Source organism: Trematomus bernacchii, unplaced genomic scaffold (assembly GCF_902827165.1).
Source record: "Trematomus bernacchii unplaced genomic scaffold, fTreBer1.1, whole genome shotgun sequence".
NCBI lineage: Eukaryota > Metazoa > Chordata > Actinopteri > Perciformes > Nototheniidae > Trematomus > Trematomus bernacchii.
The window spans coordinates 415,001-431,524 of NW_022987807.1; the positions used below are offsets into that span (position 1 = coordinate 415,001).

Sequence of the window (16,524 nt, forward strand, 5' to 3'; positions counted from 1 at the left end):
TGGTATAAAAATCTACCAATAGTCTATTATAACTGAACTACATTAGCTTGAAGTGTTAAATATTTGAATTCTCATAAGCAACACACATTAATTAAGAGTTTTGTACATTTTCAGACCATACAAAAAAAGTCCAATTGTTGATTAAAACAAATATTATCTTTCTTTAGAGAGTGCTAATCTGCTGTGAGTGCCGTAAGGAACGCCCTGAGCGTGCACATTATCTTCCGAACAAAGACGATGCCAAACCTCTGTTAAGATATTAAAACGCAATTAAAGATACGCGTGTCAAGCTGCCAGATAATCAGTGTAGTGTATCACTGTTTCCTACCTGGATGAACGAAGCAGATGATAACCGCAGGGACTTCCATCAGAATGCTAATTAAACTACATTTCTGCAAGTTGATGCTTAATTGATCACTCACTGCCGGTTTGTCCACAAAGGCATGTTTCTATTAATAATGGAGGAGACGCTGACGTGATTTATCTTGATGGAGCGACACACTGCAGCTTCAGATACTCTGAAAGGAGAAAAACACCTGCAGCCTTTCCTGTCAGGCGTTAGTGGTCATACACGCTCTAAAACATGGCTCTCCAGGTGATGAATTTGATGACAAGTGTCCTGCTAATACCGTCTGCTCTCTCATGGGAAATATATGTTATTCCTTATGAGGTGAGAAGTACTGCTGTGTGATTATATAAAAACCCGCCTGGCCACCTTTTGATACAGCACTTACAGAACATGACTACTCTTTCAAATGTCCTTTTTAGTTTCTGTGAACTTAAAGGTGGGGTAGGTAATTTTGGAGAAACCAGCTCGAGAATCGCGCTAGAATTTGAAAATACACAGCCAGAAAGAATCTGCCACTTCCTTACAGAGCCCCTCCTCCAACACACACAAACGCACACATGACCAATGAGGGCACGAGTTAAGTTTGTGCACAGATGGAAGGCTGACAGGCAGGTAGGCCATCCAGTTATTTTAGCCGGGTCAGATGATTGGTCGTGCTTTTTACAGCGCCACGGCTTCCACAGATGACATTTTTTTATGTATTTATTGTCAAAGCATTTCATATATTCATTGCTATCGGGATGTTAAGAGCATTCCATGGAATATAACAAAAAGTGTTTCTGAAATAAATTACATACCCCACCTTTAACTATTAAATTGAGCTTCATACCATGGCCCTAAATATCCTTTAAGTTGAGTGTACTCGCGAAAAATCAAGTCAGAGGGAGTCGTACCTAGTCTTTAAGTAAGGTATTTTCTCTTTCTTTTATATATATGTCGTAAATGTTAGCTCTTGGGTTCCCAAACAGCTTTTCTTTGATGCCTGGGAACAATTCAGCTCCAAATATGCTCCATGTAGCACAAAACGGCTACAACTGAGCAATATCTGCTGAAACAGAGCTGTTTTTAAATAGCTTTGTTCTTAACATTTTGACTATTAACCATTATATTTTCCCTTGCCTTATATTGCTTTTTCTCGTGGAAACCTTCCTTTCTGTGGCCAGTTTTTGTTCTAAGTACCTGACTCATGAACACCTTTTGTCGCTGAAGGTGTCATTCATTAGTGGTTATGGGGCTAATGTGCTAGCCATCTGCTAACCTCCAACCCTCTGAGCCGATAATTAGATTATTCATACAGAGCGCTGAGCTGGCGGTAGTGGTTCTGGCTGTGAACAGATGTTAGAACGTGAACCACAGCCCTCGGCCTTGAACTCCATGCAGCTTTAAACAGCGCGGTGTCGTCCTCTGCCATTCAGAGACGCAGTGATCTCCACCGACAGGCTTTACAGAGCAGCAGCGAGGAACATGCTCCACTCAGCCCTGAGGAGATCTGGAAAACAAAAGGCAGCAGAAGCTTAGGAGAAATATACAGTTCAATTCAATCACTAGACACACAAGCAGGCTGTGACAGGCAGGCTGGCAGATGTATATGTTAATAAAGTGTTGTAGATAGGAATCCTTTAAAAGATAGAGCAAACCTTGGTTAGCATTATAGCACTTCCTGTTCCCTCGTCTCAAAGCCAACAGTTATTCAAACATGTTTTTGTTAGATCAATGGCGTTAGTGCTCATAAGCGTTCTTAAACATGGCTCTCCAGGTGATGAATTTAATGACAAGTGTCCTGCTAATACCATCTGCTCCCTCAAGGGAAATATATGTTATTCCTTATGAGGTGAGAAGAGCTGCTTTGAGCTGCTGTGTGATTATATTAAAACCAGCCTGGCAACCTTTTGATAAAGCACTTCCAGATATACTTGCCAACCCTCCCGATTTTCGCGGGAGACTCCCGATTTCATTGCCCTCTCCCGGTTTCCTCCCGGGGTCATATTTCTCCCGCATTTCTCCCGATTTCTGACAATATCAGATTTACTCACGACTGTTTCCACTCTGACTTTAATATAGCTACACCATTGTTTGGTTTCCATGGTAGTGCGTCTCTTTAGTAGTGCGCACAACTGAAAGTCTGAGAGGGTGAGGAAGATAGTCACAGAAAAATAGTTCATTGTAAGGATGCGCACCAAGCAACATCTCCAGGTGCTCCTTTGAGAACCAGGGCAAAAAAGTTATGTGCACCCCTGTTCATAGCCCAACATTAGCCGCCTTTAGCTTAGCGGTGGTGACGTGAAGTCATGTGACCGTGCTGTAGTTCCTTTATAGCCCAACATTAGCCTCCTTTAGCTTAGCGGTGGTGACGTGAAGTCATGTGACCGTGTTGTAGTTCCTTTATAGCCCAACATTAGCCGCCTTTAGCTTAGCGGTGGTGACGTGAAGTCATGTGACCGTGCTGTAGTTCCTTTATAGCCCAACATTAGCCACCTTTAGCTTAGCGGTGGTGACTTGAAGTCATGTGACCGTGCTGTAGTTCCTTTATAGCCCAACATTAGCAGCCTTTAGCTTAGCGGTGGTGACGTGAAGTCATGTGACCGTGCTGTAATTCCTTTATAGCCCAACATTAGCCACCTTTAGCTTAGCGGTGGTGACGTGAAGTCATGTGACCGTGCTGTAGTTCCTTTATAGCCCAACATTAGCCGCCTTTAGCTTAGCGGTGGTGATGTGAAGTCATGTGACCGTGCTGTAGTTCCTTTATAGCCCAACATTAGCCACCTTTAGCTTAGCGGTGGTGACTTTAAGTCATGTGACCGTGCTGTAGTTTCTTTATGGCCCAACATTAGCAGCCTTTAGCTTAGCGGTGGTGACGTGAAGTCATGTGACCGTGCTGTAGTTCCTTTATAGCCCAACATTAGCCGCCTTTAGCTTAGCGGTGGTGACGTGAAGTCATGTGACTGTGCTGTAGTTCCTTTATAGCCCAACATTAGCAGCATTTAGCTTAGCGGTGGTGACGTGAAGTCATGTGACCGTGCTGTAGTTCCTTTATAGCCCAACATTAGCCGCCTTTAGCTTAGCGGTGGTGACGTGAAGTCATGTGACCGTGCTGTAGTTCCTTTAGAGCATAACGCTGAACAAGGTGTAATTATCATAAATGTGTGTTTGCCAAATATCTAATTTTCTGCAATAATCTTAATTCCAAAGGAAAAACCCATAGCTTTTTGTTGAGTGAGCCCTTGCAATGCTAACTTCCAGGTTGGCCTACGAGTGCATTTGTGTCTCTTCAACAGATCATGTGGGCCATGTCCTTAATATTGTCCACACAGGCACAACCAAGCTAAAGGTTGCAACATAATCTTTTTTAGCTATAATTCCTAGACTCACAGTTTATTAAAAGTCATACACTGATTGACATTAAGCTTGCTGTAGTTAACCTCCAAAGTTTGGCAAAGAAAAGGAACATTAAGTAATATACCAGGCAGCTACAAATTATCTTTACATTCCAATAAACAAACACCAATTCCATACAGCACGTAACCGAAGCATGAAAGGAACGATTAGTTAAAAGGTTGAAATTGCTTGGTCATACTGTAAGTGTACAGCGACTGTATTTTTTCTAGTGTCTGTTAAAGCAGCACTTCATATCATAAGCTCATTATATCTGAGCCATAAAGTGATTATGGGCTCCAGTAAGGCATTGTTCTGCTGTTGACAGGATTAAACATGACTTAAGAGAGAGAAAGTGAGCGTCTGCTCCACGTTTGCTTGCTCTGTATAAGCCTGCAGTGAAAGGGTCTGCACGCTTCACTGTTTACCAGCTGAGGCACACTCACACTTTTTTACACATTCATCTCCTCCTCTCTGTCCATCCATCCAGATCTCTGTCTGCTCTAATGATGTTCGAAGGCGGTGTAAAGTGTTGTTTTTCATACACTTGTCACCACCTTGTGCACGATTTGTTTTTAAGGAAAACCTTGAGACACTAAAGCCAGTAAATCTCTGTTGACAGTGTGGCGTTGATTACTGTCTGTGTTACTATCTGTGAGGGCAGGATTACCACAGAAAGTCAGATTTGGCTTTTTTATAATTCAAAAAGTAAGAGCTGTATGCAACAGGTTATATGGCATTCTTTAACACTGCATTTGTGAATTCAAACCATGTCATTATCGACTTTAAATAACAAGATTCAGGCTGCATTATTCGGAAAAGAAGATTGATTTCCCAAATGTTGAGCTTCCTTCGAGTATTGAATATTGTACTTGTCCCTAATGCGATTTAAATTAACAATGTATTCATTCTGCAGCCTTCAACAAGATGTATGTCAAGTTTAATGTATGAAAGCTTTGTTTTTTTCCGTCATATATTTGTTTAAATGTCTAGATTTCTAATGTGCTTTCATCTCCTCCCTGCAGAAGAAAGTCGGAGTTGTGAAGACACAGGAGAAGAAGGAGCGGTGGAAGGAGAAAAAGGTGGCGAAGCGGCAGAAGAAGGATGACAAGGAGGAGGTGGTGGAGGAGGAAGAGGAGAATGTGCAGCCGGTCGAAGATCCTCTGGAGAAAGGCTTCCTCCATCACGCCCAGCGGGAGGCGGAGAGGATGACGGAGCGGCTGCTGAAGAGGACGTACTCCAAGAAGAACAAGATGGTGAGTCCGCCTCCATGGCTCGTTATATTCTACCTAACTTAGAAAAAGGTAACTGTATGATCAATGGCTGGATTTGTGCTCAACTTCTTGGATGATTTCATACCTTAAAAACATCGGAGTCTTTTCCCCAAAACTATACTGTCCATCAATCTGATGTCCACAATCACTTTAACGCAGAACAATACAGTGGTGCAGGAAACACAAGCTTTTTTTTACAACATTACATTTGTCAGTAGCTACTCCACTGGGGAATTTCTAAATCTTATGTGTCCTAAAAACTGCTAACAAGTGTCTAAATGGGACTATTGAATGTCATCATACTTAGCTGCCTTTAGCTTAGCGGTGGTGACGTGAGGTCATGTGACCATGCTGTGGTTTATTTATAGCTTAACGTTAGCTTTTACAATTGCATTTACTTTTCAAAAATCATAAAGTGGTGTTAATATGTGGAGATCATCCTGCTGAACAGAACAGTATCATAAATGTGTGTTTCCAAAAAAATCGTATTTTCTGCAATATCCTGAAACCCAATGGATTTTTGTTGGCGGAGACCGTGTAATGCTAACTTTTCAAAAAACGCCTCACTGCACCACTGTTTTGATTTGTGGGTATTTTGTGACTGACTGTTTTGCTTGCTTCTGCCATGAAGTCAAAAGAGCCAATCAGTTGCTTCAGTATCTGATTCCAGTGTTATCTCCATGACTCTTCTTTCACTAGAAGCACTCACTCCTTCTTACAGATTGGCACGTTCACTTTAAAGCAGAACAAGATCAATGGGGAATCTTCCAAAAGATGTGAAGCGTGTGTTCAGAGCCTCTCGTCAGATGTGACTTTACTCTCTCTCGTGTCAGCAGGGACTTTGAACCTCAGTGCTAAGGTTGTCAGGAGATGAATTCACTTCACATGAAACACTTCAGTCCCATCTAGCTGTGCACCGTCAAAACACTTCTCAGTGTTCAGCGCTGGAGAAAATCATGTTCTACAAATACTCACTTTAAGGCTGGAGTGTTAGCCCATCACAGCTGTCAGAACAGTCATTTTCTAAATGGAATAGTTATTGTATTTTTGTACTTTTTTGAAATACGAGCTGTTGAAACTACTTATATTTTCATTTAGGTAAGTCCAGGTTACTCTAATAAAAGCATTTGATTGGGGTTTTGTCAGCAGGCCCTTTCGCTGTTAGTAATCATGCTTGTCATATCATGGTCGGTGGTGACATTTGGCGCTCATTTTCTTTCTCTTGCTGCTATGAAGTGACTTTTTAGTGCCGTTTGCATTGTTGGCTCTGCATTAGCAGTGATGTAAACATGTTCCTGTGTTATTTTTTGCTTTTATTTGTATTCAAATTGAGGAGCTCTCCTTACTATGTCTCTAAAGTGAAAGCTGTTTTCCCCATGATGCCTCCGACTGACACTTTTGACAACCGGTTATGAACTGTTGTAATGCATCACTTGTTGACACTATGTTTAGAAAAGTATTTGTACAAAAGTTACAGTTCGGTAAATCAGACCAGATAATAAATAGAGAGTTATGACCACAAACAAGTTGCTTTTGACGGTAGAAGAAGCATACAATAACTGTACTATAGGTTTATTTTGGATTGGATAAACTTCCCAGATCCCAAAATGTGTGTTTTTTTTTCTTCTAAGACATTGCACACAAATATTATTGAAAACGTATATTTATAGAAAAACAATCTAAATATAGTTATCTACTACTAAAAAAATATATATATATACTTATAAAAGAATACAAATACACTGTATCATAGATTAGTAATTCAATGGAATCAGTCAGATAGCCTTTGGCGCTAAATGAAGGCTAACAAATGTGATGTGGAGACACTGATGAGCCCTGGTGTTACCCAGAGTGGTTTGATAAGCACATTATTGGTACGCTGCCTTCAGGTGCATTTACTCAGCTATCACTCTGTGTTCCTTCATGGCTGCAGAAGAGCTGCTCTGTTTGTGTATGCAGAGCTGCCAATATGAAGCTCTCTGCTGAGTCTGTCCCTGGGAGATAGCCCATCTCTGTGTTAACAGTTTGTTTAAATGGGCGGATGTTTTTATGCTCCTGTCTGAGGCCAAACTCCGCCGTAGTGCTGTTGAGGATAAGAGGGGGGAAATGTAGTCAGGAAGCCAAACTAAATATTGAGGCTGTGTAGCCCCGAGGCCTCTTCCACACACACAAATATCTCTCTTAGATTAGATTTCCTAAGGAAGTTAACATGGCTGAAAATGAGTTTGGCTGTGATATTTAGTTTGCCAAGAGGAAGTGAAAAAGTATGTATTTAGCTGATACGCTCATCCAAGTGCAATTGGCTGCAATTACTGGAGCAGATTTACATTCCGGTGAGATAGTAACTACACAGTATCAACAATCTGCTGCCGTTATGTTGAAGCTGTGCTGAGTCTCATGTTTTACTGTTACCTTATCTAGGATTTACTACACATGCTCCCAATGAGATTAAGATAGGAGAGGTAGTATGCAATATACTGTATCTTGTAAATATCTTGGAGGCACATCAAAGACATGCACTAACTGTAACTCAAGCTTACAGTGCATGTATGTGTCATCTTTGTTTTCAAAGTGCAAAGATGAGACCGCAAACCTCACCAAATAGAAATCAGAAGGTCTATCAACAAGTACATTTTTAACTACAAGGAATTTGCGTTATTTCTTTTCATATGTGCATAGATACACATATTAAAAGGTAAAACAAGTACATTTAATGTAAAGAACAGACATATAAAACTGAAAAGTTACAAAAAGAGATTCAAAACCAAATGTGTGCAACAGTAAACCCAGTTTAGAATGAGGGGGCTTTACACTCTTGCGAAGGATGTGATAAATAATGCTATAGTGCACATTAAAGAGATTCTGGTCAATATACAGGGATGATACAGATTTATATTGGGGGATGGAGGGTGTGAGTCACAACCATCTCACTTTCCTCACAGCTCTGAGTTGTTTTGTCTGCTGCAGGTCAGCTGCTGGTCAATCTGTTTAAATGACGGCTGGCCTGAGAGCAGCTTAGTGTCCGTGGCTCGCTGCTCTATGGCTCAGTGAGATCATAGATAAAGTCTCCTAAACACACACCTCAGTCCTGGGATCCGTGGGGGCGGCAGAACAGAAATGGCTTTTAAACATGATGGTCACTGGTTCGAGTCCTAGTTCAGACAATTTCACCTAATGGGCCCTGACGAAGTGTACTTGTGTGTTTTGGGGCCAAAGGTGTATAGTGGGGAGGCTGTGGCTCAGTGGTGGGAGGCTGTGGCTCAGTGGTCTGGTGCGCTGAACTTAGTGCGCTGAACTTTGAATCAGGGGATAGCAAGTTCGAGTCCCACTGCAGTCAGCATGTCATTGTGTCCCTGGGCAAGACACTTCACCCTAAATTGCTCCTGTGGGGATTGTCCACATTACTGAATGTATGTAAGTCGCTTTGGATAAAAGCGTCTAACAAGTGACATGTGATGTAATGTAATGTATAGTTCCTGTTAACAGATTGAAAACTGAATTTCCACTTGTCTTCTTTTTTACCGGAGACATCTCCTGATCTTTAAAGTACTTCCAAACCCTTCCTTTTGTCTCAGTGTGTGACTGGAGATATATTTTAACCCGACCTAGCTTTATTTTTTCTGCAAGCTAAGATAAAACCTTCTGTAATGCAAAACTGAAAATGTTGAGAACAAACAATTCTGTTGTGGTCACATTCTTTGGGAAAGAGCATCACTACCGATTCCGGTCATAATCAGTGTGGATGAGACTAAGCACATGATCATGTTGCAAAGTAGATGCATTATAGATAACTTAATAGTTTATTAAAGTGTTAATAGACTTCTATAAAGTGGCGCAATTGTGCTTTTAGTTTATTTCTGGAACATGGAGACATCACTTTGTAATACTCACACTTCAATTGGCTAACACTCCAACACATTTTACGTGATAGGCTAAGGAGCGGGACATCTCTGGTTGACCAATCACAACAGAGCCGGCCAGCTAACCAATCGGAGCAGACTGGGCTCTGGTTTCAGGCAGTTTTTAGGACAGAATATGGTCCCTTTAAATGAGCACTAAGGTGAACAAATAATCTCAAAAAGTATATGTTGTATTTAATCAAGTCAGTTTCATAAGACCATACCTGCTCACTTACTTCTATCCAACACTGCCTGCTTTCATCTGATTTATAAATGGTTGGAAAATAGGAATTTGTGGCAAGCAAATTCACTTCACAACATGACCAAACCAACAACTTCTCAGGTTGCACAAGTATTGTTTTATTTCACATGTATTCTTACAAATACTGGCACGTTCCCCTGGTTATATGCTAATGGGCGGATGTTTTGGTAGATTCATTGTTGCAGCCTCTCTGTGTCGAGTGCATTTTGAGGAATTGTTACCCTGTTTTCCAGAGCGGCGTAAAATGATCACAGCAGCAGTAAAAGTTTCTCTTCAAAGCTTCCTTTTATTTTTGTGGCTCCTGAGTGAGTAGGCTGTCGGTGTGTAACGGCTCAGGAGAGAGCAGCAGTAGATAGAAATATCTATTCTTACTTCATCCTCCACCCCTGTGATGTGTTCATGCTCTCTAAGTGTTTCTGCAAGTTTTCTGAACCCCATGTATATAAAGCACATTGGCCTCCAGATGGACGGGGAGAGAACTTCCTTGGCAACAGCGCCTTTTGTTTAGTATCCACACTTCTCTTTGTTAGCAACATGATTTAACATGTATACATTTACACTTACTTACATTCAAGAGGGCACAGTGTAGTTCCTTGTATCTAACAAATACCAAGCAGATGGATGTGCACACATAACTAAAGTTGTAACTGTGGGAAAAGGGCAGCACAGTGCAGCCATCTGGGTTTTAACGCTGGCATTTACACATCGTATTGAAGTAATGCACTGATAGCTATATATATATTTACACTGCTCTCTAACACAACGATCATGTCGAGTGCACAGAGGGCATTTTATACTCTTTCCAAGCTTAGCCCTCTCTGTTTAACAGTCTCTCAAGTCAGTGATGGTGTCCCTAGTGTTTGTCACACACTATGATCCATGATGTGTTGGGAGGGCAGCACTTGATCTAATTAGGAGACCCGTAAGGACCTGTGTGTGTGTGTGTGTGTGTGTGTGTGTGTGTGTGTGTGTGTGTGTGTGTGTGTGTGTGTGTGTGTGTGTGTGTGTGTGTGTGTGTGTGTGTGTGTGTGTGTGTGTGTGTGTGTGTGTGTGTGTGTGTGTGTGTGTGTGTGTGTTGTGTGTGTGGGTGTGTGTGTGTGTGTGTGTGTGTGTGGTGTGTGTGTGTGGTGTGTGTGTGTGTGGTGTGTGTGTGTGTGTGTGTGTGCTCAAAAGATCTGAGGACGTCTTTCCTGTTCTCCTCTCCTTCTCTCTGTTGTCAAGAGCTGTTTCTGCAGCAGTCACACATTTAGTTTTGATGTTGTTGAAGGCCACTACTATTTGCATATGAGAAAATAATAGTGCTGATTGATGCGTTAGTGGGCTAAGAGCCTTTAGGTACTTCATCATTATTTATGTTGTTGTGGTTTAATAGCTAAGGTGCAGTGGAAACAAGTGGGTTTTGAGTTTGTAGAGTTCAATTTGATTTTGATAATTGACAAGTAGCATTTAAAAAGTCTCCACTCAAACACAGACTAATGACATTTAACTGGGTTAAAAAGCACTTAAAGGGTCAGTTGTTACCGGCTTGCTTCCTTAGCTGAAACTCTGATGAATCAAATCAAATCAAATCAGGTTTTATTTATATAGCACATTTAAAAGCGATTTTTGGTCGAGCCAAAGTGCTGTACATGTAATAAAAACACATTACTACAAAACACAATAAACGACAATAAATTACAACAGATATAACTTAAAAAACAAAATAAGAATAAAACACACGGAATAGTCAGGAGTCGTGATGAAGGGTAATAGCAACTCCAAACATGTTAACCCCTTCACTCAGCCAGCTTCAAAACCATCCCCTCTGCAGGGCAAAGGCAAACAAGTTATCCAAAAACACCCTTCTGTCATTTTCTTTGCACGTCATAATAATAACCGTAAACAAATACAGCAGTCTGCCCTGTGGTGATGCATAGCTCCAGCTGTAAGACACCAGAACAAGCCGATGTATTTGACCTTCAACATGCTTCAGATGGGAATGAATAACACATAACGCTCAAGCAACACACCAAAAGCACCACACACACATCACCATGCCTGTCCATTAGTGCAGTGGCTTACTTCTGCTGCACATACACACCACTAACAATGTCATATAGGAAACATCTCTGGACCTTCACTCTGTTATTCCACCCCCTCCTCAGGTCAGTCTGTGGACATGGAGCCCCTGTCATACTGTAGCTGCTCCAGGATTACTCCCTGTTCTTTATATACGTGTGTTTATGAGCAGTAAGCCAGTTGGAGACAGATCAGATTAGCCGGGGCATTAACAGAGCAGTGCAGACAGTGATCAAGTGATAGAGGCAGGGCGGCTGTTATCTGGGGAGCAGCGACCCTCAACGGCTCGGCTGGAGAGACGATATGTCTCCCCGCTCACCTGCTTTCAGCTCAATTGAACTGGAGAGCAAGTGGATCCTGCATTCTGGGAAGGTGGCTGAGCTGCTATTGAGTTTTGTTGACTTATTTTAAGTTAAAAAACATCTTTTAAAATAAGCACTATGATGCCTTTTGGGGGTTTTCCCCTTTCTGTAGTGTGTTATGTGGGTTTGTGTGCATGTAAATGGTCTGCAAAGGCTAAAATCCATGTGTTCCCTCCAGAGGAAGTGTATTTCCTTTAACTTAAAGGGCCCATGTCATGGCCATTTCCACTGATCATAATTACATTGTTGAGGTATACTAAAATAGATTTATACTGTGCAATTTTCCAAACTCACATTGGTTTCGCATACAGCATCTCTGTCAAGCATGTGTATTCAGCAGTATTCACTTTCTCCACTAAACGACTCGTTGGAGCTCTTGCCCCCCCCTCCCTGTGAGCCTAGTGTGCTCCGATTGGTCAGCTCGGCCACTCGTTCTGATTAGTCAACCACCAGAGAGGCTGCGCCCATGTCTAACAGTGCTTTTCCCGGCTGCTCTCAGCGTAACATCAGTCTTATCATGGCGTCGGCACAGCCGTATATTTTATATACATATATATTTTTAACTGTTGTTATAGAAGAGTGTGACGGCCCCAGGGCCTTTGTCTTACGATGGGGTGGAGCTGAAGAGGCTAATCAGCACGATCACGGACACCTCCGGACACTACGGCCCCAGTCTCTCTCCAAAGCGGCTGCAGGAAGACTAACTCTGCGATCCTCTCAACCACCTATCTCTGCATTTATCACAATAAATGTGCCGTGGTTTTGTAAACTCGTGTATGTCTCCTTGTCTTTGTGGCCTACGAGCCGCTCATAACAAAGAGTAAGTTATTTTTACCCGTTATAAACTACTACTGTTTGATGAGAAATCAAATCATGGTTTGCTATATATGAATTCAGGGAAGAAAGGATAGGCCTACTAAGTATTTCCATTAAACTTTATTTTTAGAAATGTACAAAATGAACATAAATATACATATATACACACGGTATATCATCCATTCCTCCTCCTTGCATCTTGCCTGCGCACCGACTGTGCGGTGCCTTTTAGCACGACGCCTCAGTAGTAGTAGAAGTGCCTTTTAGCACGTCATGGATTGTCCGCCAGGATCTGGCTGGACGAAATCAAATGCAAATCACAAAATATTAGAGAAACTTAGTTGTTTTAGATTCGTTAGTAGTAGTTGTGTAATGAACAGCTTGCCTGCTAATATGCTAAACTAGCTTTGTTTACCTTGGTAGCTAACACGATATGAACGTTAGCTTGGAGGAACGGCAACTATAATGCAGTGTAATAAAACTACTATGAACAAAAGCTAGTGGTTCATATTAGGCTAGCAATAACGTGTTTATAATTGCAATCGTATACGGGTATTCTGCTACCATACAATGTAACTTGCATGAATACATTGTTTTGCGCTAGCATACAGCTAGCCTCGTTAGCTACATGCAGTATATGTACGGTCACAATGTACGGTAAATCACAGTACAGTATACTGTATGAGTATTCCGTGTGTGTGACTGCAGACATTCTCCTGCTATGAGATACATGTATGCAAGGCCATCTGCTGATATTAGAGTTGATATATGGAAACTCTAGCAACTTAGTTAGCACAGTTAGCACTGTGTCAATGGCTTAGCAGTCCAACACAGTTTACACATTTAAACAGTCTTGTTTGATAAATACACAAATAACAATGCAAACTTACAGGTTGTATACCCAGATCTTCCCCTGCTCCAAACGGTCCAAACAAGCTGTGCATATCCGGCCTCAAACTGGGCAATGTTTTGGAAGCTTTCGTCTGTGAAATGCCGGTTCTTCGAACCTCTGGAGGAGGAACACGCCGCTGCTGGTGTGGCCATAGCTCTTCGGGATTGGTCCATTTCGTTCCGGGTACCGCATGACATCAGGCGGTACCCGGAAGAATCAAATGGGCAGTGACGTATCTCCAACGAGGCGTTTTGGGGAGGTATTTTCTGTGTTAGAGTTTTACTCGCTACAGGGTGTACTTTGAGGGTTTTGACTCTGCACACCGTTTACATGCATAAAAACCTTCATAACACACAAGGGGACGGGTAATAACCGGAAAAGCATGACATGGGAGCTTTAAAGACATCACTGTGTACCTCTTAAGCTTATGTTGGCTAGCGCTCCAACACATTGTACATGATAGGCTAAGGGGCGGGACATCTCTAAGCGGTTCACCAATCACAACAGAGCCAGCCAGCTAACCAATCAGAGCAGACTGGGCTCTGGTTTCAGACAGAGGGTCACAGTAGAGACACTAAATACTAATATGAACCTTCAAATGAGCATTATCTGTCCTATTTAAAACCAGCACAATGAAGTTGTCTTTTTACTGTACAGTGAAGAGTTTTAGCTCATTTGAAACTAATGCACCAGTACAGGTGGTTCTAGGGGGGGGCAGGGGGGGCCAGTGCCCCCCTAACACTGACTTTGGACCCCCCTGAAAAAAAAGAAAGAAAAAAGGTTTATGATTACACGATTTCTTGGCTGGCGGAATAGGCGGAACTAACGCTATTTGTCATTCTAGTCGGACCCATTAGAGCGTAAAAACTGTAACTATAAGTATCTGAAATAAATATGTGTACTGAAACAAATACCAATGACTGTATTGCATTGTTTTCTTAAGCGCAATTACTTCATACTGTCTTTGTCTTTTTCGTCCTGCATTCATTGTGCCCCCCTCAGAAAATAACTGGCCCCAGCCTGGCCCCCCCCAGTCACTTGTATGGCTTATAAAACAACTTACTTAATACTTAGTTTGTATTTTTATGTCTTGTTGCACTTCATGTAAATCGCTTTGGATGAGTAAAAGCATCAGCTAAATGAAATGTTATGAAATGTGCTTTTACATATTTAACCTCATCATAAAGACATATTTGTTCCACTTATTTTCCTGAGTATAACACCCTTGGCTCACTTCAGTTATCTGCTTATAATGTTGTGGTTGATGGAGGATCTGAAACACCATCTAGTGTTGCTCTTGTAGTGAGATCAGCCCTACACGTGACATCCTCGATGTAATTACGGGGTCGAAAGCTTGTAAGTGGCAACGTGATAGAAAAGGCCTTTACTCCTGTTGCTCACGTTAACACTGCTACTTAACAAAGAGCGTTAGAAGATGAGTGCATAATGAGCAGAGGTGTCTGCAGGCGCGTCACATGCAGCTGAGAGAAAGACGGTGACTTGAAATAGACCCTGACAGATCAATTAGTCAGCTGTAACATGAACGTGTGTACATGATCACAGGGAGCATCATTATCTGTAACACATCAAAGAGCAGCGAGCAGACGAACACACATGTTCATGTGCAAGAGATTATAATGAGGTATCTAATTATTTAGAAAACTTGTCGACACAAAAACTGATTCACTGATTGTTGACATTAGAAATTCCCTGGACATTTTAATTCCTAAAGAGCATAGTACATTACCGTTATCTAAATATGGGCTTTCCTGCATGTAAGCCCTTAGTTTTACAACAGAGATGATATTTTGCATCATGAACTCGAGTAGGCTTTCATTTCAATACTATTTTTCTCATATTTAATAGAAAAATAGTCTCTCTACCTCATCATTTCCACACTTTCATCTTTTTTTAATTAAGTGAAAGGTTAGAGATTATGCAACACTGTATACCGTTGGATATCTCCATTGAATCCCTTTGGTGCTTTGCTGCAGTTCTTGTTGTTTCTGCTGTGGTTCATCCATACCAGTGTGTATCATGCTTTTATAAGAGACTACTTGTTTAGTATTGAATAGCTTTGAATTAACAGTAAAACTACAAATTCGAAACATTGATAATCAGATCAGAGATCAGGCGGAGAATGTTTATTGCAAAAGGAATTACATTAATACATTTTGGAATGACGAACCAGCTCTACCGTTGATTTTTAAACCACAAACAAAACATGTTCATTTACATAATCATTACATAACATGTGTTGTAAAACTGCTTGATGTTGAGCACCTAAAAGTGCATACTGATGTTTTTATAATGTAGTTTCAAGAACAGCATTTTTGGAAAGACATATCTAAGTAAAGTCATCTTAGAGTCACTAAGTGAATCCTAAGTGATCATGTTAAATTAAAGTGGACCTATCATGCTATATTTGAATAATATAGTGTAGGACCATACCTATATAAGGCATATTTATACTTTTTCAAAATACCAAACAGATCATGCATTTTAGCCATGCCTCATTTCGCTCAATTTGACATTTTTTTGCTCTGTTTTTGCAAGGGCAGATTCAGTGAGAACAGCACCACCTACAGGCCTGGCATATGTACTACAGCGTCTCCAGCGCTTTCGAACGGCAATGGCCGTGGCTGTCTCCTCCTGATTGGTGGAGTTGGCCCAATAGCCGTAGCGCCACCGTCCTGACGTCAGGACAGTGTTCAAATCTGGATCAGTTTTTATCAGATCCGTTGCAGCCCCTTTTTTAGAGATTTGGGTATGGAGGAAAATAGAGAGGGTTGTGTTTTCTGACACTTGGTGAGTTCCCTGGAACACCGGGGACACATATTCATGTATAAAAGACGTACAAAAGTGCATTTTGCATGATAGGTCCCCTTTAAGGTAAATACTTCCCATCAGTAAATCATTTTGAAATGGAACTAGTTAAATCTTTGATAAAACTGGCATATATCAAATGTTTGGTTAACATGAAGGTCAGTAGACTTTTATTCTCCCTCCACTGAGATGATATTCCTCCATGAATAAGTGTCTCGGAGTGTGTTGCCTCTCTCTGTTTTCAAGTTTCCTAAATACCGTCTATTTTTGTATGTTCGGACGGCCTGACCACAGTGGATTTAGTGTGAGGAGCCAAACTTGTCCCTGCGGGTTTTCACTGGAGCTGATGGTGTTGACTTTGTCCGGGATGCCAGAGGGAATGCTGGGAAAGGATCGGGAACAGTCCCATCGGTG

At 41.5% G+C, this 16,524-nt stretch overlaps 1 protein-coding gene across 1 annotated transcript in view; it reads left to right on the forward strand.

Annotated features, from left to right (window-relative positions):
• Window positions 1–16,524, forward strand: part of fbrsl1 (fibrosin-like 1) — a 349,747-nt gene that overhangs the window by 104,769 nt on the left and 228,454 nt on the right. The window contains 1 exon segment of the mRNA XM_034150862.1: window positions 4,747–4,977. Within this exon segment, the coding sequence (XP_034006753.1) occupies window positions 4,747–4,977 (231 nt within the window).